The sequence below is a fragment of the Saprolegnia diclina genome (genome assembly GCF_000281045.1).
Source record: "Saprolegnia diclina VS20 unplaced genomic scaffold supercont1.43, whole genome shotgun sequence".
Classification (NCBI taxonomy): domain Eukaryota; phylum Oomycota; class Saprolegniomycetes; order Saprolegniales; family Saprolegniaceae; genus Saprolegnia; species Saprolegnia diclina.
The window spans coordinates 377,444-398,007 of record NW_008246110.1 but is presented as its reverse complement, the minus strand read 5'-3'; the positions used below and the strand labels follow the sequence as shown (position 1 = coordinate 398,007).

General features: G+C 62.9%; 4 protein-coding genes across 5 annotated transcripts; all 4 read left to right on the top strand.

The window, feature by feature from the left end:
* Positions 1 to 36: 36 nt before the first annotated feature.
* Positions 37 to 1,360, top strand: SDRG_11719 (hypothetical protein). The gene is made up of 2 exons (XM_008617769.1): positions 37 to 846; positions 898 to 1,360. The coding sequence occupies exons 1-2, from the start codon at positions 56 to 58 to the stop codon at positions 1,328 to 1,330; spliced, it is 1,224 nt and encodes a 407-aa protein (XP_008615991.1). The 5' UTR covers positions 37 to 55; the 3' UTR covers positions 1,331 to 1,360.
* Positions 1,361 to 1,819: 459 nt separating this feature from the next.
* SDRG_11718 lies at positions 1,820 to 15,389 on the top strand. Of its 2 annotated transcripts, none has more exons than XM_008617768.1 (7): positions 1,820 to 7,401; positions 7,446 to 7,501; positions 7,555 to 13,743; positions 13,793 to 13,900; positions 13,945 to 14,350; positions 14,431 to 14,516; positions 14,568 to 15,389. In XM_008617768.1, exons 1-7 carry the CDS (start codon positions 1,845 to 1,847, stop codon positions 15,351 to 15,353), a joined length of 13,188 nt encoding a protein of 4,395 aa, XP_008615990.1. In that variant the 5' UTR covers positions 1,820 to 1,844; the 3' UTR covers positions 15,354 to 15,389. The 2 variants fall into 2 exon arrangements, with proteins under 2 accessions (XP_008615990.1, XP_008615989.1); XM_008617767.1 differs by having other exon boundaries at positions 14,400 to 14,516.
* A 5-nt stretch (positions 15,390 to 15,394) lies between these two features.
* Positions 15,395 to 17,054, top strand: SDRG_11717 (hypothetical protein). Its single transcript, XM_008617766.1, has 3 exons — positions 15,395 to 16,015; positions 16,060 to 16,144; positions 16,192 to 17,054. Exons 1-3 carry the CDS (start codon positions 15,508 to 15,510, stop codon positions 17,021 to 17,023), a joined length of 1,425 nt encoding a protein of 474 aa, XP_008615988.1. The 5' UTR covers positions 15,395 to 15,507; the 3' UTR covers positions 17,024 to 17,054.
* Positions 17,055 to 17,466: 412 nt separating this feature from the next.
* On the top strand, positions 17,467 to 20,534 carry SDRG_11716 (hypothetical protein; the record flags this gene model as incomplete). Its single annotated transcript, XM_008617765.1, has 4 exons — positions 17,467 to 17,955; positions 18,003 to 18,947; positions 18,973 to 20,476; positions 20,527 to 20,534. The coding sequence occupies 4 exons, from the start codon at positions 17,467 to 17,469 to the stop codon at positions 20,532 to 20,534; spliced, it is 2,946 nt and encodes a 981-aa protein (XP_008615987.1).
* Positions 20,535 to 20,564: the final 30 nt, after the last annotated feature.

Below are 20,564 nucleotides of genomic sequence, written 5' to 3'. Positions count from 1 at the left end.
AGTTTGGGCGTAGAAAGTACGATCTTCCATTTTCGGGCAGAGTTGAGAAAGATCGATGCGCCCGACAGCAGCGGTGGTCGGCGCCATGGCCGTCAGCGCGTCCCGCCACATGAAGCGCACGAAGCTCAATGCGCGCCAGCTGCAGGAAGAGCTTGTTTTGCGCAACGTCAACCCGTTTGGCGTCGTCTTCGCCGAGGGAAGTGAGCGCGAGGCCGATACACCGACGGGCGCCTACTGCGCGACCGGCGACCTCGGCGCGCTCGAGTACTGGGAGACCATCGTGCAAGAGAAGGATGTCTTCTTTTTTTGCAAGGCGCGCAACGTGAGCCAGTGGGCGCCGCCTTGCAGGTACCTCGAGGCCGCCGTGCCGCGCCACGACCCGGATGACGAAGACATGACGCTGGTGTTTCCGCTTGCCTATGAGGAGCTCGACGCGTACCGCCCCGAGACACCGCCCGAGGACGAGCCGCCCGCCGTTGTTGAGCCGTCCGAGCCTGTGACGGTCGACTTGGCAACCAAGCTCGCGCTCATGGCCGTCTCGGACCTCGAGTGGGCGTACTTGCATCCGCTCTTCCAGTTCAAGGGCCGCCTCGATGGCGTTTGGGGCATCACCCAGCGTACGCGCTACGCCCGTGCGCCCTACACGCTCCAAGACGGTGCGCAGCAGGAGCACACGCCGAGCGAAGTCGACGCCATGTTTGCGTCCATGGCTCGGAGCCTCGTCATCGCCGAACACAACATTGAAGTGAGCGCCCAGGAGCACTTCGACATGCCAAAGATTTACACGGTCGAGGACATCAACCTCGAGCAGCGGCAGATCTTTGCGACCGCGTGGGCCGACCTCGGGTACGCTTCCTCTCTGTAGCATTCGGTGGCTCAGCCGACAGCCTGCGATAGTGGCCTCGCTCTCGCGCGTGGCGACAGCACGACCGCCATGAACTGCTACCGCCGGTCCCTCTTCTGGTTTGAGGACTTCACCGCGTCGTATGTCAAGGCGGCGGAGCTCTTGACGTCGCTCGCGTACACGGACGACAGCTGCGACGTGCTGGCGGCCCTGCCCCGCGACCAAGCGACACCGATTGTCGAGCTCGTGCCCGATCTGGTCGCGCTCTTTCCGCACTGCAAGCACCTCACGATGCCCTGGCTGTCGCAGATGGTACGCCTGGGCCTCCGCTACATTGTCGCGATTCTGGTTGGGACCGGCGTTCTGTACGGTCTCGCCTACGTCTGCATTTTGCGCCGGTGCGACGCAGCGCCAGAGACGTCGATCGACGCACCAGCAAGCGCTTGCCGCAAGCGCACCAAGCACATCAAGAAGAAATCAACGTAACTCTAAAGCTAGCCAAGCCATCACGAACGAGTAGGAGCGTTGCGGCTCGACGGTTGGGGATCGACGGCGATGGCCTGGAGGCGCCGCCCGCATGGGTAGAGTCCTGGCGTTTCTCTTGCTCGCTACCTCACGCAGCTGACAATGATGTGCAAGTGTCACCTGGCAGTGCATATGACGTGGCACGGCGTCCGGGCTCGGAGCTAAATGCGACTGCAAGTGCCACATGACCGGACTGCAATCCATAGAGCTGTTGTCGTGTGCATGTTTCTCGAATTCTAGTTCTGGTGCGGACGACTAGATCTGGTGTTGGAGCGCAACCAGTCGAGGGTGCTGGTTGCTGCGTGGTCGGATCGGCGATTCTGAGCGCACATCCCCCTCGCGTCTGGTTCGAAGAAAAGAAATCCACCAATCACGGGCGGTCTTCGTCCGAGTATTGACCAATCGTTGGCGTCAACGCCCGGAAAAGATCGAAGGCTGTACTTTTCGATATCTTGCGCGCCCCACGTTGGACCTGATGCAAGCCGCGCCCGTTGTCTCGGTGCCAACGCCAGCGCCGCCGTCGCCTGCCGACCCGCAGATCAGCGTGCGCGAGTTCGAGCTGCCCGAGCAGGACCAGGGCTGGATGCCCAAGCCGGCGATGCTGCACTCGGGCAAGTCGCGCGCGTGCGCCGTGTGCTTTGCGCCGCTGCAGTACTCCAATATGGGCAGCTGGGACGAGTACTTGAAGAGCGAGCTGTACCTCAAGGACCTCCAGCGCAACTTGCTCCAAGACACGTTTGTACGCGGCCTCATTTGCGGCGACAACTACTTTGGCGACCTCCCGACCGAGCACCGCATGAACCCGGCACGGCGCGCCAAGTGCCGCCAGAGCGTCATGGACCACGCGCACCGGACGAGCGCCGGCCGCCTCGACGACGACAAGTGTCTCGTGCGCACGCTCGAAGGCCTCCTCCTCGACGCGCTACCGACATCCTTCTTTACGTACGTGCTCGAGCGTCGGTTTGCTGTCATGTTTCACAGCGCATCCATCGTTGCCAACATGATGCAGTCGGACCGCGTCCAGCGACGCGAGCGCGCGCGCGCCGAGGCCTCGCCGCACGTCGAGCTGCACCACGTGGCCATCCGCGCGCTCTCGACGCTCCTCGGGTCGTTCGACTATCGCCACGAGAATGCGCTCGGCCCGTTCGTCGAGATGGTGCGCCTTCTGCGCAACTTCCCGCCGCTCTCGCTCTTTTCGTACTGGAGCCCCGAAGAAAAGCCACCGGAGGAAGACGTGGCGCTGACGAAAGACTGCGTCGACGCGTCGTCGTCATCGGCGCTGCACCCGCCGTCCCTGCTGTTGGATCCAAGCGACGCTGCGTATTGGCTCACGCCGCCGCGCTCGGGCACGGTGCTGCTCACGATCTCGCTCTCGCAGCCGACGACCATCTCGTCGATACTGGTGACGTGGCACGGCAGTAGCCAGCCCAGTACGTTTGCGCTGCAGAGCGCGACGACCGCGGCGCCGGCCTTTGCTACCGTCGCCGAGTGGACGCACAAGCCGGGCTCGCCGCTGCCAACGACCTTGCTGTTTCCGCCGCTGCTTCAGTGCACAGCCATTCGCCTCGTCTTCTCGGGCGTCCCGACGACCAACAAGGAGGGTACGTACGGCCTCTCGTACGTGCGCTTGCTGCGGCCAAGAGATGACATTGCGTCGCCGCAAATCATCATGCACGACCTCGAGCGCTGGCTTGTCGAGGCCTCTCGCGTGGAGCCGAGTACGTCGGACGTGGTCATTGAAGCGTTTGGCGGTCTCCACGCGTGGGCATTAGCGACCGGATCGCTCACGGCCAGCGTCCGGTACGTCGAGATGCTCTTGACGCTGCTTCGCACGGCCCATGCCCATTTGGAGAGCTACCTCCTCGCGCAAGGCTGCGCGTTCTACGAGCAGCTGGCACTGCACCACGAAACCGAGCGCGTCCGCGTCTCGCAAGCTACGCCGTCGCACGAGTCCCGGAAGGTCCGCGCCGGGTTTGAAGCGACGCTCTGCTCGGCGGGCACGTCGGTCGAGGACGGCGGGCAGTCGGTGCGCACGCGTGAGACAAGCTACCAGCACGCGCTCGTGAACGCGCCGATCGCTTCGGGCAAAGCGAGTTGGAAGTTTCGGTTGGACAACGACACTGCCGACGACGAGATGACGTGCTTTGGCGCGGCGATCTTGCCCGTGACCGTGAGCGGCTACGACTCGTCGCCGAGCCTCTGGATGCTCCGCGGCTACAACGGCAATTTGTATGCGCGTGGGCACAAGCTGAGTCGGTCGATCGGCAAGGTGCACCCGGGCGACACGGTCCAGATCGACGTCGACATGACGGCGGGCACGATGGCGTACAGCATCAACGGCACCGACTTTGGCGTCGTCTTTACCGATCTGAGCGGCCACGAGGTGTACCCGGCCGTGAGTTTCTACGGCTCGGGCAAGGTCATTTCGCTTTTGAGCTTGCACAAGTGGGGCGAGACGACGCGCGCGACCAAGAGTGCCGGCGCCGACCCCGTGTACCTCTCGACGTTGAGCGAATACGAGTTTAGCGTCGGCCACGGGCGGTTTGGCCGGGGCAATGCGCTTGGGTATCCTGGCGAGAGCGCGACTGAGGGCGGCCAAGCGCCGACCACGATCAGCGTAGGCGGCGAGCACCGGCAACGGTCGCTCTCGCTGCACCCGCCGGCGCGCGGCGAGGCGTTTGCGACGTACGACCTCCAAGGCGGCTACGCGAGCATCGAAGGCGCGGTGAGCATCAACGACGACGTCGGCGCCGACGTGCTGGCACAGCGAGGGATTTCCGTCGTGTTTTCGATTGTCGGCGACACCAAAGTGCTCTGGAAGTCACGGCCCGTGACGTCGCCGTCGTCACTCGAGCCCTTCCACGTCGACATTCGGTTCGTGCGCATGCTCGAGCTGCGCATCAGCTGCAGCGGCTCCAACCACGGAGCTCATGCGATCTGGGTCGACCCGTTCGTGATGACGGTCGACGACTGGGTGTGCCACCACTGCGAGTTTAACAACAAGGGCGGACAAGGGCGGTGCGCCATCTGCCGCGTCGGGACGCGCGCCGACGCATCCTCGCCGTCATCGTCGTCACATGCGCCAGCGTCGGACAAAGATGACGATGACGTGTTGACGCTGGTGACAACGCGTGACGCGCTCAAAGCCGCCGGCGTATATGGCGTCGACGAGATTGCGACTGCGATCCTGAGCAAGCTGCATGGGCTGAGCCAGACGCTAACGTGTACGCCGAGCTACCACGTGCAGTTCGAAGAAGCGTACTGTCTCCAGCCCCATGCGACGACGCTGGACGTGCTCTTGGCGCAACTCACCAGGACGTTGTCGGCGCTGCCAACGCTGTGCGACCGGCCGTTAGCTTTGGCGAGCCACCGCGCGTGGCTCTACATTGAGCTTATTGGCGCTCAGCTCGCGAATATGGAGACGTACGCACTGCCATCGGATGCGATTGCGCCGTCGCTCTTGACGTCGATCCGCACGACACTCGAGAGTGTCGCCAGCGTGCATTTGAGCAACCCGCTGTCGCCCGCGCTCAAGTCCAAGGCGTGGCCGTCCCAGCCGCGGCACCAGAAGCTCCAAGTGACTGCCGCCCAGACGCTCATGTCGGGTCTCTCGCTTTTGTACCCGTCGCCGTGGGACCGGACGAGCTTGCTCTTGACGCTGCTTCGGTCGCACGCGCAAGTGACGTTTTCGCCGTCCAGTGCGCGGTTCCTCATGCTCACCAAGCTCCTCCAGCGCATGGCGAGTCCAGGGCCCATGGGCGTCCTTACGCTCTGCCCGGTGCTGCCCGACCGCACGCACAACGCGCATGTGCAGGAGATTCTATCGCATCTCATGGCGTGCGACGGTGCGTTGGCGACGCCTGCGATCGAATGCCTCAAGATGTTTCAGCTCTACATCCTCTCGCAAGCCATTGAGCTCACCAAGAGCAGCGACGACGACGAGAGGCCGCGCCGCGCGCACGACCGCGTCGTCGTTCAAGATGCCGTGCTGCAGTACAGCAACCTCTTTCTAAGCTCGTGCCGCGAACGCCTCGAAGCCCAAGAGCCAGCGCTGACGCAGTCGATGGTCGGCGAGCTCTTGCCGTGGTTTGTCAGCGGTCTCTGCCTCCTCCGGCGCCAAGTGTGGCTTGCACGACCGATGCTGCCCAAGCTCACGCGGCTTTTGCGCGTCCTCGACGTTGTCGCTGGCCAAAGCGACGTGCTGTGCAAGGCCGAGAAGCGGTTTCTCGCGCTTGATAAGCGCTTGCACGCGTATGCGGCGCGCGTCGACGACGTCGGCAAGTGGCAAGTCGATGCGTCGCCGCGCCGCGTCCAAAAGCAGCTCTACAACGTCTTCTCGAAACTCTACACGGGCGAGAAGGACCACTTCGAAGGCCAAATTGGGTTTCAGTTTGAGGCTGTCGCGTCCTTCACCATCGTGGCGCTCGGTCGGTCGGTCAACCCCGCGCGGAACGGCGGCGTCCTCCTCCACGCGCACACGATTCGGCTCTGGGACGAAGCCAGCCAAGCGCTCTTGGCGTCGATCAGCGTCGGCCCCGTCGCCAAGCGCGATGGCCTCGGGTATGTGTACGAGCCGTTGCCGTCGAGCGTCCGGCTCTGTCAAGGCAAGCTGTACCGGCTCACGACGCAAGAGTTTGCCAACGGCGGCGACCCTTGGTACAAGAAGGAGAACCTCCCGGACGAAGAGTACGACGGCAGCTTCATCAAGATTCTGCGCGACTGCTACGCGTCGGGATCGTCGGGATTTCCGAATTCGCAAAACTTGACGGGCGCCGCTTACGGCGTCCCGACGTTCCTTGTCGAAGAAGACAACCCGATGGACACGCTGCCGCCGATCGTCCCGATGGACGGTGTCCTTGGCCTCAAGTTCAACGGCAAGCGCAAGGCGCACTCGATGAGCTTGGGCCACCTCGGGAATGCAGTCACAGTCACGGGCGAGTCCGAGTACTGGCGGTCGTGCTTTGCCACGTGCACGTTTGTCGCCGGTATCCACACGATCGAGTTTGTCGTCAAGAGCAGTCGCGTCGGCGGCGGCGTCTCAGGCCACGTGGTCGTCGGTGTCGAAGCGGTCTCGGACGCGCTTCGACACCCCATCAGCGCCGTCTTTCTCGGCCAAGACGCTGCGTACGCCAGTATCGGCTGGATGCCAGCGATCGGCGCCGTCTGGGTTTACGGGACCCGCCATGCGTACGGGCCGCGCATCACGCTGCACCATGGCGACATTTGCAGTCTCACGATCGACTTTGATGCCAACACATTGGCGTTTGCGTACAATGGCACGTCGCTCGGGTCCGCGCCGCTTGGCGATCTCACGTTTCCAACTGCGTGCTTGCCAGCTGTGTCGGTCTACGGCCTCCACGACGTGGTCGAGATCCGCACCGGTGGTATCGCCAAGTCGACTCTGCAGCTGCCGTGGCTCTTGGATGTTCTCGAGACGACAGCGTCGCTGGCCGGGCGTGTCACGGGCACACTCATCTCGGGCCCACCGGTGGATGGCGTCGAAGAGGAGCTCCAGCCGTGGTTGCAGTCCAAGCTGCTCTCGGGTGGGATTGCCGACTCGTCGTCGTCGACAACGTCCATGAATTGGGCCACGGCCGTCAAGCAAGAGTGGGCCGAGTGCGCCGACCCGTTGTTTGCGCTCGTTGACGAGAAGCGACGGCCGCGCAAAGACTCGATGAAGATGTGCCGGCCGCTCGAGACGAACGACGGTCTCTGGAGCGACGCGGCGTTCACGCGGTCGCTGCCAACGGTGGCGCATGTCATTGTCGGGTGGCTCGAAGACGCGGCGCCGGACGTGTCCATGTGGCGTCGCCAGGAAAAGTACCCGAAAGCCGAGCACTACATGTTTGCTGCGCTCATCAAACACGCGCCGCCACCTCTCGTGCAGGAAGCCAAGGCCGTCGTCGCGGCCTCCGAGACGGTCGCGCGCATCGTGCCGTCGCCCGAGATGCTCGTGCTGTGGCGGAGCATCCTCACGCTGCGCCACTGGCTCATCAAGATGAAGCACGAGTACAAGGCCAAGCTCGGCGCCGGTATTTATTCTTTTTTGAATCAACTTGATAGTATGACATGGTAGAAGAAGACGACAAGCGACTTGGTCGGGTCGAAGCCACGTCGTCCGAGATACCGACCGTACTGTTGCGAGGCGGACGAGGTCGTTCTCAGCTGGGTCGTGCATGGTGTAGGGCCTCGACGCGACGTTCACGCCTCCCAAGCAGTTTGCTACGTTTGTCGACCACGTCATTGACCGCGCGCGCTTCCTCTGCAGCGTCGAGCCGCCGTCCGGCGAGTACACACAATGGGGCCTGAGCTCGCAAGTCGCGCTCTCAAATTTGGCCGAAAAATGGAGTGCGACGCAGACGCCGCCGTCACTGCAGCCCATGGTGGATCGCTGGCGGTCGCTCTCAGACTCGGACTCGCGCAAGTGGTCGGGGCTCGTCCAAGTGCTACGCGCACAGCACAAGTGGCGCACAGAGACTAGAAGCAAGCGGAAACCAAGCGACCCGACGCTGGCCGATGACGCAGCCGACGACGACGACGACCCGGACGACGCGCACGATGAGGCCTACCTCAGCGCGATGGTCAAAGCCTGCGACCTCTACGTCCGGCACGGCGTTGGCGCGCCGCCCGCCATCTTGGATGCGCTTCTCGAACGCCGCTATGCGCGGTCGGAAGCGCGCATCTTTGGCCTTGACGCCATGCGCAGTGTGCTTGGGAGCCTCTCGTTCGACTCGGCGCGCTACGGCGCGCTTCTCTTCCTCCGGCCGGCGCTGCGCGGGTTCACTGACGATGAAAAGCTGGCGCGCGAGACGCACGTCGAGCACTCGGAGCCGTCGCATCCGATCGCGTTCCGACCGACCGTGCGGCACCACTACCTCAAGGGCCTCGAAGGCTGTGTGAGCAAGGTGCTTGACGACGTCCAAGCAAGCTTTGCCGATCTGTACACGCTCTTGGCGTCCATGCTCGCGAAGGCGACGTCGCCACTCTTGCAGCAGAGCCTCATGTGCGCGTGGGCGCTTGACTTTGAGCCCCGCGACCACGAGTTCTTGCTGCGCGCCGACATTATCGCGCATTTGAGCAAGCTCTGGAGCGTGAGCGCGCGCCGGGACGACGCGACCGCCGAGCTCTCGCAGCTGCCGCAGGTCAATACCGAGTGGTACGCACTCTCGGAGAGCTACGTGCGGGACGGCATGTTGGCCACTGGTGACGTCGCCAAGCGCAACATCCTCACTGTGGTCCGGCAAGCGCCCGCCATTGCGCAAGCGCTCTGGCCGCAGAAGTCGGGTAGTCTCAACAGCAGCAAGAGTCTCACGGGCTCGTCGACCGTGTCCATGTACGCGGCCTTCCTTCGCAGCCTCACGACGCGACTCAAGTGGTGCAAGCCGTCCGAGCTCGGGCACAAGGTGCTGCAGCTCAACGTGAGCGACGATGTCGTCAGCACGGTCGACCTCCCCGCGCTACCGCCGTCCCTGCCGTCGTCGTTTTGCTTTGAGCTCTGGATGCTGCCCCACGAACTCTCGGGATACAGCACCTTGCGCAGCGACCACGGGTTCCTCGACGGGTCGGTGCACATTGAGCTCGTCGAGCGGCAGCTGCAAGTCGCCATCGCGGGGGCGGTCCCGCGTGAGATGCTCTTTGCGTTTGAGTTTCACTGCGCGCTGTGGCAGCACGTCGCTGTGAGCTACGACCACGACGCCAAGTCGCTCTCGTTGTACGTGAATGGTCTCTTGGCCGAGAAAAAACACTACATGAAGGCCGCGACCAAGGTCCTGTGGCGCGCCGGTCGGCTCGGGAGCTGGCTGCCCGACCCGACCAACAGTGGCGTTGTCCAGCGCAAGTTCAAAGGCTATTTCTCGCAGTTGCGGCTCTGGCAAGGCGCGCGGTCGCAGACTGAGATCCTCGCCAACTTGCACCGGCGACAGCCCTTTGCAACGCCGCAGCCTCTCTGGAGCTGGCACCTCGACGAAGGCGACGGCGAGCTCTCGCTTGTTGAGACGAGCCATGCGAATCCCGCGGGCTGGAACGCGTTGCTCACCAAGTGCCAGTGGAGCCGCACCAACGTGCCCCTCTGGTCGCACGTGGCTTCGGCGCGCGACTGGCGCACGCTCCGTGACGGCATGACGCGTCTCCAGCGTCACTTTCGGTCGTCGCAATCGTCCAAGTGGGTGCGCCATGTCACATGCGTCCAGACGCAGATCCAGGCTCTCGAGGCCGTGGAAGATCACTTTGTGTTCTCAGACGACGAAGGCGATGCGGGCGCATCGTTGCCGCCGTTGCCGCGCAGCTACGACGAAGCGGTGCTCTCACGGCGGCTGGTGCAAGACGCAGCGTACCTTGCGTTTCAGTACTTGGGCATCGTGGCCATCTCGGGCATCCGCGAGCGCTGTGAAGTTGAAGCCATTCAATCTGCGCTCAGTGCCAAGAAGCGTCGGCAAGAAAAAGCGTCGGTGGTCGCACCGCTTCGGGAAAAGCAGAAGTCCGACTTGAGCGATGCGGCCAAGTCGGCGGCGGCGGCATCGGCGCTCGAGCTGCCGATTGCGCAGCGTCTCTGGTTCTCGATCGAGCTCCACCGCAAGGTGTTTGAGATGGTCGAGAAGGAGCTCAGCGCTGCGACACGCATCTTGCACGACGCCGAGCACCTCATTCGCGCGCAGCAGCCGTCCATGCTGCGCTCGCTCTCAACGCCGATCCCGATCGTGATGGCGGCCAACCTCAACGAGGTGCTCGAGCCGTTGGAGATCGAGAGCCTCGTCTTCTCGCTGCTCCGGTTTCTCTTTTCGCAGAGTCATACGTACCCCGCGATCGAGCACGTGACGAAACCGAGCATGCTTCGGGAGTTTGTGATGCTTCTCCGGCTCGGGTCGCCCCGCGTCCAGCGCATGGTGCAGCTCATTCTTCGGCAAGTGGCGCCGTCCGTGGCACCGAGTCAGATCGGCGCGCTGCTCGGCACAGAGTCGGTGTTCCTCGACACGCTCTTGGACCGCGTCTCGGACTCGATCTGCAGCGGCGTCTCGAGTCTCAACAGTACCATCTCGCAGTCGATGACCGAGTCGCTCTCGAATCCGTTGGGATTCCAAACCGGCCAGATCTACTTGACGCTTGCGTCCGAGGCGGTCGCGCTGCTTCGGCTGCTCCTCAACACGCCCAACTGGCGCACCAAGGTGGCCGATGTCCTCGGGCTCGCGATTCGCAAGGCCGCGCCGATCGTGAGCGCGCTTCCGTCGCTCGAGAGCAACTTACGCGCGCGGACGACGGTGCTACGGGCCCTCGGTGCGCTCTGCGTGCTCGGTGCGCACTCGGACTGCTTCCGCATTGGCGGCAAGGTGCACGTGGTCACCGGTGACACGGCGCCGCCACTGGTCGCTACGCTCATCCACCGCGTGCAAGCCACGGCCCGCGTCGTCTTTGACGAAGACGACAACGTCCAAGACGTGGCGTGGCATGCGGTGACGCCGATCGAAGAGATGCAGCTGGCGCCGTCGGTCGGGCCGACCATTTTTAGCTTGGAGCTCATGCCAATTTTGCTGCAGTTTGCGAGCCTTGACGACGACGCGTCCTTGTGGCGAGCGCAGATCCGGTCGCGCGCGCTCTTGGCGTTGCAGTCGTTCTTGCGCCACTCGACGATGCAGCACGAGGCCGTGACGACGCTCTCGAGTCTCTTGGCGACGGCGCTGACGCCCTTGCATCTCGCACAGTTTGTGAGCGTCGTCGACCTGCAAGAGCGGAGTCGCAGCATCCTCTCGCGCCTCATTGAAGCGTCGACGCCCTTGGGCCCACAGATGTTTCGCGGTGTGCCCGAGCCGGTTGCGCCGGTCGTTGTGGATCCGCCGCCGTCAACGTCAACGTCGTCGTCGTCGCTGGACACGGTGCCACCGACGCGACAGGGCTTTGCCTCGACGCTGGCAGCGATGGGGTTTGAAATGGAACTGTGCTTGGCCGCGCTCGAGCACGCCCGTGACGACCCGAACGCCGCTGTCGAGTGGCTCATGGGCGAGCCCGCGGAACGCTTCCGGCAGCAGCAGCGGCAGCGCGAGGCGCATGCAGCGGCGGCGAGGGCGACCGTTGCCGTGCAGGACGCCTCGCGCGACGAAAAGATACGCGATTTGCAGCTCATTTCGGGCTGTCCGCCACGGCTGATCCTCATGGCGCTCGACCTCTGCGGCCAAGACTCGAACCGCGCCGTCGAGTGGCTCATGGAGCACGGCCGGCGCTTCTCGACGCCGTTGAATCTTCAAACGGACGCGTTTTGCCACGCGTCGGACGCGTCACTTGATGACGCCGCCGCGCTGGAAGTCGCCGAGCAGCCCGACATGCTCCTCCTCGAAGCTACCTCGGGCACGGATGACGCACCGGCGTTGGTCGACACGGGTCTCATGGCGGCGACGCTGGCACCGATTTTGGCGCGGCTGCCGTCGGGGGCAATCGCACCCTTGGACCCCAGTTACCTTCCGACCAACCTCGTCTTGACGGTCGCCGAGACGGTGGGCCCGGTGCCGCGGCTCTCAAGCGCCGGCCGGTCCGGGACGCTCGTGCGCTGCCACCCGTCCCACGGCGTGCTGCTCGCGTTCCTCAACACGGAGAACGGCGCGATGGAAGAGGCGTACGTAGCGCCAACGCACGCAAAACGCTGGATCAAAGTGTTTGACGAACCGCTCGTCGACGTGCAGAGCATCTACGCGGTCGCGCTGCGAACCGAGCAAGCGCTCTCGACGTACTACGCCCGCCACGCGATCGTCGGACTGGTCATGGCCACGTCCGACCCGCTCCAAGTCCTCGCGATGGTCGGTGGCGCCTCGTCGTTTGTCCAGCTGCTCAAACTCGTGGCCGCCGGGTCCTTTGCAGCGCAAGACGTGGGGCACATTGCGCCGCTCAAAGACGCGCTCGAGACCAAGCTCGTGGCGCTCGTCGCGATCGAGAAGAGTCCGGTGACGCCCGTGCTCGTCGCCGAGTGCATTCAACACTTTGTCGATTCGACCAAAGTGGCCCAAGAAGGGTCGCCGACAACGAGCGTCGATGTCGAGTCCTTGCACCCGTACTACCACCGTGCCGAGTACATTGCAGTCGTCCACGGCCCGAGTGCACCGACCGTGCGCGTCATCTTCGACAAGCGGAGCCTCTTGGTGGGCAAGACGACGCTCAGTTTGTACGCTGACGTCGACTGCAAGCAGCAACTCGCAACGTTCTCGGCGACCAAGCCGTTCACGGACGTGTGGGTGCCCCAAGCGACGTTTTGGCTCAAGTTTTCTGCGGCCGAAGAAAACGAGGCAGCGACGAGCTACGGCTTTCGGCTGCAGGTGCAGGCGGTGCCCAGTATTCAATGGCGCAACGAAGCCGACGTGCTCACGCAGCCGTCGCTCGAGTATGCGTGCTGGCTCCTCGAGTTCCTCTTGCAGCGCGTCTCGCCGCCGTCGGTGCACAACGACTGCGTCTACGGCGCGCTGGTGCAGTACCTCCAGTCGCCGCGGGCTCCGAAGAAACACAAGGTCATTCAGCTTCTTTTGCAGCTCCTCGCCAACATCTCGGCGTTCGCTACGCTGCCAGACTTGACGCCGCTTCAGCGCATGGGCCAACTCGCACTGGCGCAAGCGCAGAGTGAGCTCAAGAAGGGCAAGCCGTTTGTGTCGTCGCATCTGTTGCAGCTTCTCGAACTCGCGGTCGTTGTCCAACACGCGAGCGCCGACGTGCCGAGGTTGGTGACGCCGATCGCGCCGCCGTTGCTCGTGCCTTCGGAAGCGCCAAATCTCCTGCTCGTCATCTACGAGACCATGCAGCTGGCCGCGCATCTAGCCCAAGACCCCTCGGCGCCGCTCTCGCAGGACCTCGTCACGCTTCTCTGGCTCGATGTGCACGGTGCGTCGACCGTCGTCGAGGACGCCACGCGCGGCGAGACTGTGTACCCCGGGGCCCACTCGCTTCGGGTGTGCCTCGATGCGCGCTTGACCGAGTACGACGGTCTCGAGATGGCGTCGGCCATCGTGCCCGACGACGGTGTCGACGACGCGGCCATTGTTTGGACACCGATCGTCGTCACCGAGGTGATGGAAATCGCTGGCAACGCCGTCCGGTACACTTATACGCCGCGTGCGACGTCGCCAAGGCTTTCGATGACGATCACGGCGGTGGGTCTGGCTCTGGAACGGCAGCTGGCGCGCTGCAGCCTCCAGTCCCTCGAGGCGAGTCTGGCGGCGTTGCAAGCTATGCGATGGACCAACGCCATGGACGCGCAGCTCGTCGACTGGGTCAATTTGCACATGGAGAACCCGTTGCTCGACGGCAGCGGCCCCGCGACCGACTTGGCGCCGGCCGACATTCGCATCCATCCGACCTTGGACGGGCTTCGGTGCTCGCTGCTTTTGCATCTGCCGCTCTCGACCGTCTGCGTCGCATGTCGATTCAATGACGCTCACGTATTGTTGCTTGTAGATTCAGCTCCGGTACGCACTGCTGCGCTGCTTCAACGCGCGGCTTGCAGCGTGCATGCCACTGCTCGACCTCAGCGACGTCACGTCGTCGTGGTCCATTGCCCACAAGGTACATGACGCGATACCGCAGCGTAGCTCAGGAGCACGTGGTAGCTGCGGTCGCTGAGCCACTGCATCTTTTTCGAAGCCAAGCAAAAGGTCGTCGAGGCCGCGATCGAAGCCACGGGCGTGGCCACCGAGACGACCAACGCCAACGCGACGGCGCGCATCACGCTCGATCGGCTACGCGCGCTCGAGTCCCGCGAAGACCGCGAGGTGGAGCCGTCGGTCTCCGAGTGTTTCTTCGCGCAAGCGTTCCGGCAGCTGCAGAGCGTCGACACGAAAGCCCTTCGGCGCAAAATCGACAGCAAAGGCCGGCTCTTCAGCGTCAAATTCCGCGGCGAGGAGGGCGTCGACTGGGGCGGCGTGTACCGTGAAGGCACCAACTCGATGGTCGACGACCTCTTCGGTGCGCACTTCGCCCTGTTTCTGCTGTGTCCCAACGGCCAGCACAACACTGGTATTCCATCTGCCCGCTTGTTATAGTGGACAATCCAAGTCCATGCTAGTGCTCTCTCATCATATTGTCGTGTGGGCTAGGGCTCAACCGAGGCATGTACCTTCCCAACAGCCGGTGCACGTCGCCGGTAGCGATTCAAATGCTCGAATTCGTTGGCAAATTGCTCGTACGTGCCACCTTGATACGTTGAAAGATTGATACTCATGTGGCGTCGCAGGGCATTTCCCTACGGACCCGCGGCGACTTTCCGTTTGCATTTTGCCCGCTCGTGTGGAAGCACCTCTTGCAGCAGCCGGTGGACCGCGCCGACCTCGAGGGCACGGACGCGCTCCTCGTCCAGATGCTCGATGGGATCCGCGACTGCGAGGCCGACGGGATCACAAACGACGCGCAGTTTCAGACCGCGTTTGCCGACTTGGAGCTGCGCTTTACGACCTTTGGCTCGAACGGGCAGCTCGTCGAGCTCGTCCCGAACGGCGCTTCGCTTGCCGTGACCTTTGCCAACCGAAGCGAGTACTGCCGGCTCGTGGAAAGCTACCGCTTGCACGAAGTCGACGTTCAATGCAACGCGATGCGGCGAGGGCTCGCAGCGCTCTTCCCGCTGCGGGTATTGACGCTTCTCACGTGGCAAGAGATGGAGATGCTGACGTGCGGCAGCCCAAAGATCGACATTGCGATCTGGCGCCAGCACACGCGCTACGATGGCTACACGGAGCACGACGAGACAGTCCAGCTCTTCTGGGACGTCATGGCGTCCTTCTCGGACGAGCAGCGCTCCGACTTTGTGCGCTTTGCGTGGGGCCGGTCGCGCCTTCCCCGGGGCAAGTGGCCGCAGCCGTTCAAGCTCACGAAAAAGGGCGGGCGCGACGCCGCGTTGAGCTTGCCAGTCGCCCACACGTGCTTCTTCTCGGTCGAGCTGCCGCCGTATACGACCAAGCAAAAGATGCACGAGATGCTGCTGGCGACCATCAACTTTGGCCTCGGCGGTATCCTTATCGCGTAGCCTAACACGACGATAAGACTAGCATGACTGTTGCACCGCAGCGCGTCGGAGGAGGAGGAAGCGTCGGCAAAGATTTCTCGAAGAACTAAGATCGGCGCCGCTTGGCAAGATCGCGCCTATTGTGTGATTGCACGCGTCACGCAGAAGTAGCTTGATGAGCAAGCGGCGACGGGAGGCGGTGACGCGCGGGCGCGCCAAGCGTGTCTGCCTGGCCGATCTCGACACGACACTGTCGGCCACAGCAAGAGAGCCGCTGGTCTCGCCGCGACGCCGGAGCGTCGACCACGCGAAGAATGAGACGCGTGTTGTCGCACCGCTTCGAACGCCGTGGGCCGCGTACCTTGAGCAATCGACCGAGGTGGCGCTGATGACGTCGCCACCGGCAGGTGTGACCTCGAAACGAGCCGCCGCGACGGCATTATCGTCTCCTACCAGCTATGTTGAAGCACCACGAGCGGTGCGCGAGCGCAGTTTTGACGAAGCGCAGCCACCGACGTCTCTGTTCGACCAAACGGGCTTGCCGGCGCGTCGACAGAGCGCACACGTAGCATCGACGCCGCCGACGCATGGCGCGTGGACGCCACACGTCACGCCCGAGATGCTGCGCAAGCGCTCGTCCTCGAACGACCCAGCACTCGAAGCCACGCGGCTGGACTTTCTCGGTGCGGCCTGTACGGTCTGTGTCTCGGTTGCCATCGTATGCTAGACTGTGACGACAGCGATATTGGCCTCTCTCCACCAGATGACGAGTACCTGCCACAAGGGACGTCCGACGATCGCCAGCAGCAGCAGTATGCGGTCTAGTTGCGCTTCGTAAGCTCATGCAGGTGCGGTGTAGGGCGTCGGCATGCGCTCTTGACGTGCGACCAAGGGCTCCCGACGAACTGTTTGTGAGCGTTCTGCCAACCGAGGTATTGCGACCGCGAGACGTATCGAGTCGAGTGGCTTTGGTGACCGCATCGCCCGCCACCACCGAGCGCAGTCGCCGGCTTCAACCTGCCATCTCCACGTCAAAGTCTTCGTCCTTGATAAAAGCTCCAAGTGGGAACCAAATCCGTCGCAGCAGCCTGCCATCGACAGAGCAGAAGAGGAAGAAGAAGAAGAAGACGGTGACATTTGCCGAGGGCCAGCGCCCCGGCGACTGGCGGGAGCCCGCTGATCGAACTAGTCTTGAAGACAGCGCTCTTGACAAGCACGAGACGACGAAGGTCCTCGGCGCAGCGCCCTACGGCAGCTGCGAGGCTTCGGACGACCAGATACGCACGACGGACGCCACGCCTCGTTGCATGCCCGAGCCGGGCACCGATTTGCGACCAAACGTACAGGGAGACGTCCAGGAAAAGCTGCTGTTACATGCAACGTCGCCAGTCGACGGCTGCCGTGAAATGCCACCGCCGACTCTACTGATCGTCCCTCGTCCGCTGCGGCCAGCGACCTGCGAGGTAGCGCGAGTCCAAGCTGCAGTGCCTGTGTGGCAGACGACCATGGACGAGGTCTTTGTCACCAACAACACAGACCCGGTGACGCGCGGCTCGACGAAGCGTGCGACGACAGCGGTGCCAACAAGTCGGCACTTGGCGTTGTCGCGCGAGATGGCGTCGAGTGGCAACCAGCGCGCAACGGCGCTTGGCGCACTCGTCAAAGACTCGTTCGACGTGAGCAACCACTAACAAGTCGCAGTGAAGTGTGGTTCATCCACAGTTAGCTTTGTATTTGGCTACGCTGAATGCGTGGGAGTTGGCACCAGCACTTGGTCGTTGGGAGTGAGCTGCGTACGGAGAGATGCGATACAACGACAAAAGCACACTATTGTCCAATGTATGTATGTATGCGATCGTGTACAGGGACGCTGCGACAGGTGCATTCTTGGAGTGTACTGCATCGTGCGCGGGACCTGTACAGCGTTCCTGGCCGCACGTTCCAATGATTGCGTCAACATATGTTTTAGGCGGCATATGATTGGTCGATGAAACGGCCAATGCGATCACGTCACCGACGACCTGACGATCGCGATCAAACAGCGGACAACGCAACCGCCAACATCCGAGACGTGACCGCAGAAAACGTACGAGTCTTATTTTCTGCTCCTTGTGCTCGTACTCTTAAATTGGCCATGACCGCGTCGAGTCGTAGTCTTCTCTCGCTGGCCCACGCCGTCGCCAGCCACCACGACGACCGCGATGGCGGATGGGCAACCGACAACGACGTGGTGTCGCCAGGTCGCGCGACGTTTCTATTCGACTCGTTTTGCCAGAGCCATGGCATCACGCAAGACGTGATTCTGAGCAGCCAGCGCAACCAGGACCCGACGAGCACGCAGCAGATCATTTCGACGGTGTTTACGAAGGAGAACATCCAGGCGCTTGGCTTCCGCAACCTCATCAAGCAGATCCGAGCCAAGCTTTGCCAGACGTCGCAAGTGCCAACGGCCGAGATCCGCCTCCGCGGCGTGAGCTACACGGCCAAGGTCAAGCCATCGGACTCGAGTGTGCAGACGCTCGCGTCGTCCTTCTCGCCGCCGTCGTTATCTTGCACGACGATCCAGACACGGGTCATTCTCAACAACATTGATGCGCATCTCAAGCCCGGGTCCATGACACTGGTATCCAAATCTGAAAACATTTTGAGTAGCGTTCTCAATGTTGGTAGATTCTGGGGCCACCGGGCTGCGGCAAGACGTCGCTGCTCAAGCTCATTGCGGGTCTCACCAAGCCGGGATCGAACGAGGCGCTCACGGGCACTATCACGTACAACGGGTGCACGCCCGACCAAGTCGACCTCGCGTCGCTCACGACGTACGTGCAGCAGCAAGACCACCACTACCCGATGCTCACGGTCAAGGAGACGCTCGATTTTGCGCACAAGTGCCTCGTGGGCACGGTCGACGTCGACGACCCGCTCGCGGCGAACGAAGAGCACATGGTTGACATCCTCATCTCGGTGTTTGGCTTGACCGAGTGCGCCGACACGCCACTTGGTGACGACATGATCCGCGGCGTCTCGGGCGGTCAGAAGCGCCGCGTGACGGTTGCCGAGATGCTTACCGGTCGTGCGCCGACGCTGCTCATTGACGAGTTCTCCAACGGCCTCGACGCCTCGACGACGTTCGACATTGCCAGGGCCATTCGCACGATGGCCGAGCTGCTCGAGAAGACGGTGGTCATGTCGATGTTGCAGCCGCCGCCCGAAGTCTACGATCTCTTTGACGACATCATTGTGCTCGACAAGGGCGAGATGATCTACAACGGCCCGCGCACCGAGTTACCTGCGTACTTTGAAAGTTTGGGCTATGTCTGCCCGGCCCGCAAGGACATTGCCGATTTTCTCCAAGAGGTCACGACGCCGCTGGGTGTGCGCTTTGCAACTACGAGCTGCCCCGTGGCAAGTCGCCCCACGCAGCGCAGTCAGTTTGCCGCGCGCTTCCGTGAGAGCACCGCGCACGCCGCCCTTCGGCGCCAGCTCGCGGCCACCAATAAGCTCGAGTGGACGTTTTCGTCCAAGCCTGTGACGCAGCACAGTAGACTGAGCTACGGCAGGAGCTTCGGTGTCGTCTTTGGCCGGACGCTCAAGGCATCGATCGATCCGCGACAAGAAGTTCAACAAGTCGCGCTTTGCCCAGGCGCTGGTCATGGGTTCGATCATCGGCACGGTCTTCCTCGACATTGGTCGAAAAGCTACGACGGCGTCCGAAGAAGCTGCGCTCGTGCCGATCAAGATGTCGCTCTTCTTCCTCGCGCTGCTCTTCCAAGCGCTGGCGACGCTCACGTCGATCGAGTCGGGTATCTCACGTCGCCATGTGCTCTACAAGCAGTCGGCCTTTCACTTCTTCCCGATTTCGACGTATGCGATTTCCGAGGCGCTCCTCGAGTGGCTCTGGACCTTGCCCCAAGCACTCGCCTTTTGCTCGCCGCTCTACTTTGGTGTGGGTCTCCACGGCAACTTTGGCGTCTTTGTCGGGCTTGTGTACTTGACGTCGCTCGTGTACACGCAGTTCTTTAAGCTGTGGACTGCGATCTCGCCCGACGCCGTTCTCGCCAAGGTGCTCTCAATGTTTGCCATGTGCTTGCACATGGTCTCGTCCGGGTACATCATGCCGGGGCCGTCGATCTCCGCCGGGTGGCAGTGGCTCTATTGGTGCAACCCCATGGCGTGGGCGCTCCGGGCCGCGGTCCAAAACGAGTTTCTGACGTCGACACCGCTCTACGACACGCCTGTGCAAAAGGTCGGCCGCGTCGGCAACCTCGCTCTCGACGCCTTTGGCTTCTCGATCAACGACGACTACATTTGGTCGAGCGTCCTCTTCCTTCTCGGGTTTTACGTCGTCGAGCTCGCGCTCACGACCGTGCTCTACACGTACGTGCGCATTCGCCCGGCGCACGCGGGGCACACGGACGACGCGATGAGCAACAGCGTCGCTGCGCGTAGTCTCTCGTTTGACTTGAGCGAGATGGCACTGGCGACGCCGACGACCCCCGACGCGACGTTCATTGCTGTGCTCGATGCGAGTGACGAGAGTGGGCTCAACAGCCTCGCGTTTTCGCCTGTGACGCTCGCCTTCCGCGACCTCTCGTACACGATCCAAGTCGGCGCCAAGAAGCAAAAGAGTAGCCGCCAGCTGCTCCAGGGCATCCACGGCTGCTTTGAGCCCGGGACGCTCACGGCGCTCATGGGCTCGACGGGGGCCGGCAAGACAACGCTCATGGACGTCATCGCCGGGCGCAAGACGGCCGGTGTCATTGCCGGCGACCTGTATGTCAACGGCCACCCGATGGACCGCACGACGTTCAATATCCTCATGGGCTACTGCGAGCAGTTTGATATCTACGAGGAGACGTCGACGGTCGTCGAGGCGTTCCTTTTTTGCGCGGCGTTGCGGCTGCCGTCGTCGACGTCTGCGGGCGAGCGCGCGGGCTTTGTGCGCGATGTTTTGGTCGTGCTCGAGCTCCAGGCGCGCGCCAACGCGCAGCTCTTTGCCTTGTCGCTGGGCGAGCGCAAGCGCGTCACGATTGGTGTCGAGCTCCTCTCGAACCCGAGCATTCTCTTTCTGGACGAGCCGACGACCGGTCTCGACTCGCGCGCCGCCACGATCGTCATGGAGTGCGTCAAGCGCATTGCGCAGTCGGGTCGCACGGTCGTGTGCACAATCCACCAGCCGTCGACCGTCCTTTTCGAGCTCTTTGACAAGCTGCTGCTGCTCCAGTCGGGCGGCCA

What these genes read in the sequence shown, in the direction of transcription:
- SDRG_11719 (XM_008617769.1), top strand. Translation starts at nt 56, where the DNA reads ATGCGCCCGACAGCAGCGGTGGTCGGCGCCATGGCCGTCAGCGCGTCC. An exon ending in ACCGCGTGGGCCGACCTCGG is followed by an intron (nt 847 to 897) that starts GTACGCTTCCTC and finishes AGCCTGCGATAG; the next exon opens with TGGCCTCGCTCTCGCGCGTG.
- SDRG_11718 (XM_008617767.1), top strand. Translation starts at nt 1,845, where the DNA reads ATGCAAGCCGCGCCCGTTGTCTCGGTGCCAACGCCAGCGCCGCCGTCG. An exon ending in CGTCGTCCGAGATACCGACC is followed by an intron (nt 7,502 to 7,554) that starts GTACTGTTGCGA and finishes TGCATGGTGTAG; the next exon opens with GGCCTCGACGCGACGTTCAC. An exon ending in CGTGGTCCATTGCCCACAAG is followed by an intron (nt 13,901 to 13,944) that starts GTACATGACGCG and finishes AGCACGTGGTAG; the next exon opens with CTGCGGTCGCTGAGCCACTG.
- SDRG_11717 (XM_008617766.1), top strand. Translation starts at nt 15,508, where the DNA reads ATGAGCAAGCGGCGACGGGAGGCGGTGACGCGCGGGCGCGCCAAGCGT. An exon ending in CACGCGGCTGGACTTTCTCG is followed by an intron (nt 16,016 to 16,059) that starts GTGCGGCCTGTA and finishes ATCGTATGCTAG; the next exon opens with ACTGTGACGACAGCGATATT. An exon ending in GACGATCGCCAGCAGCAGCA is followed by an intron (nt 16,145 to 16,191) that starts GTATGCGGTCTA and finishes GGTGCGGTGTAG; the next exon opens with GGCGTCGGCATGCGCTCTTG.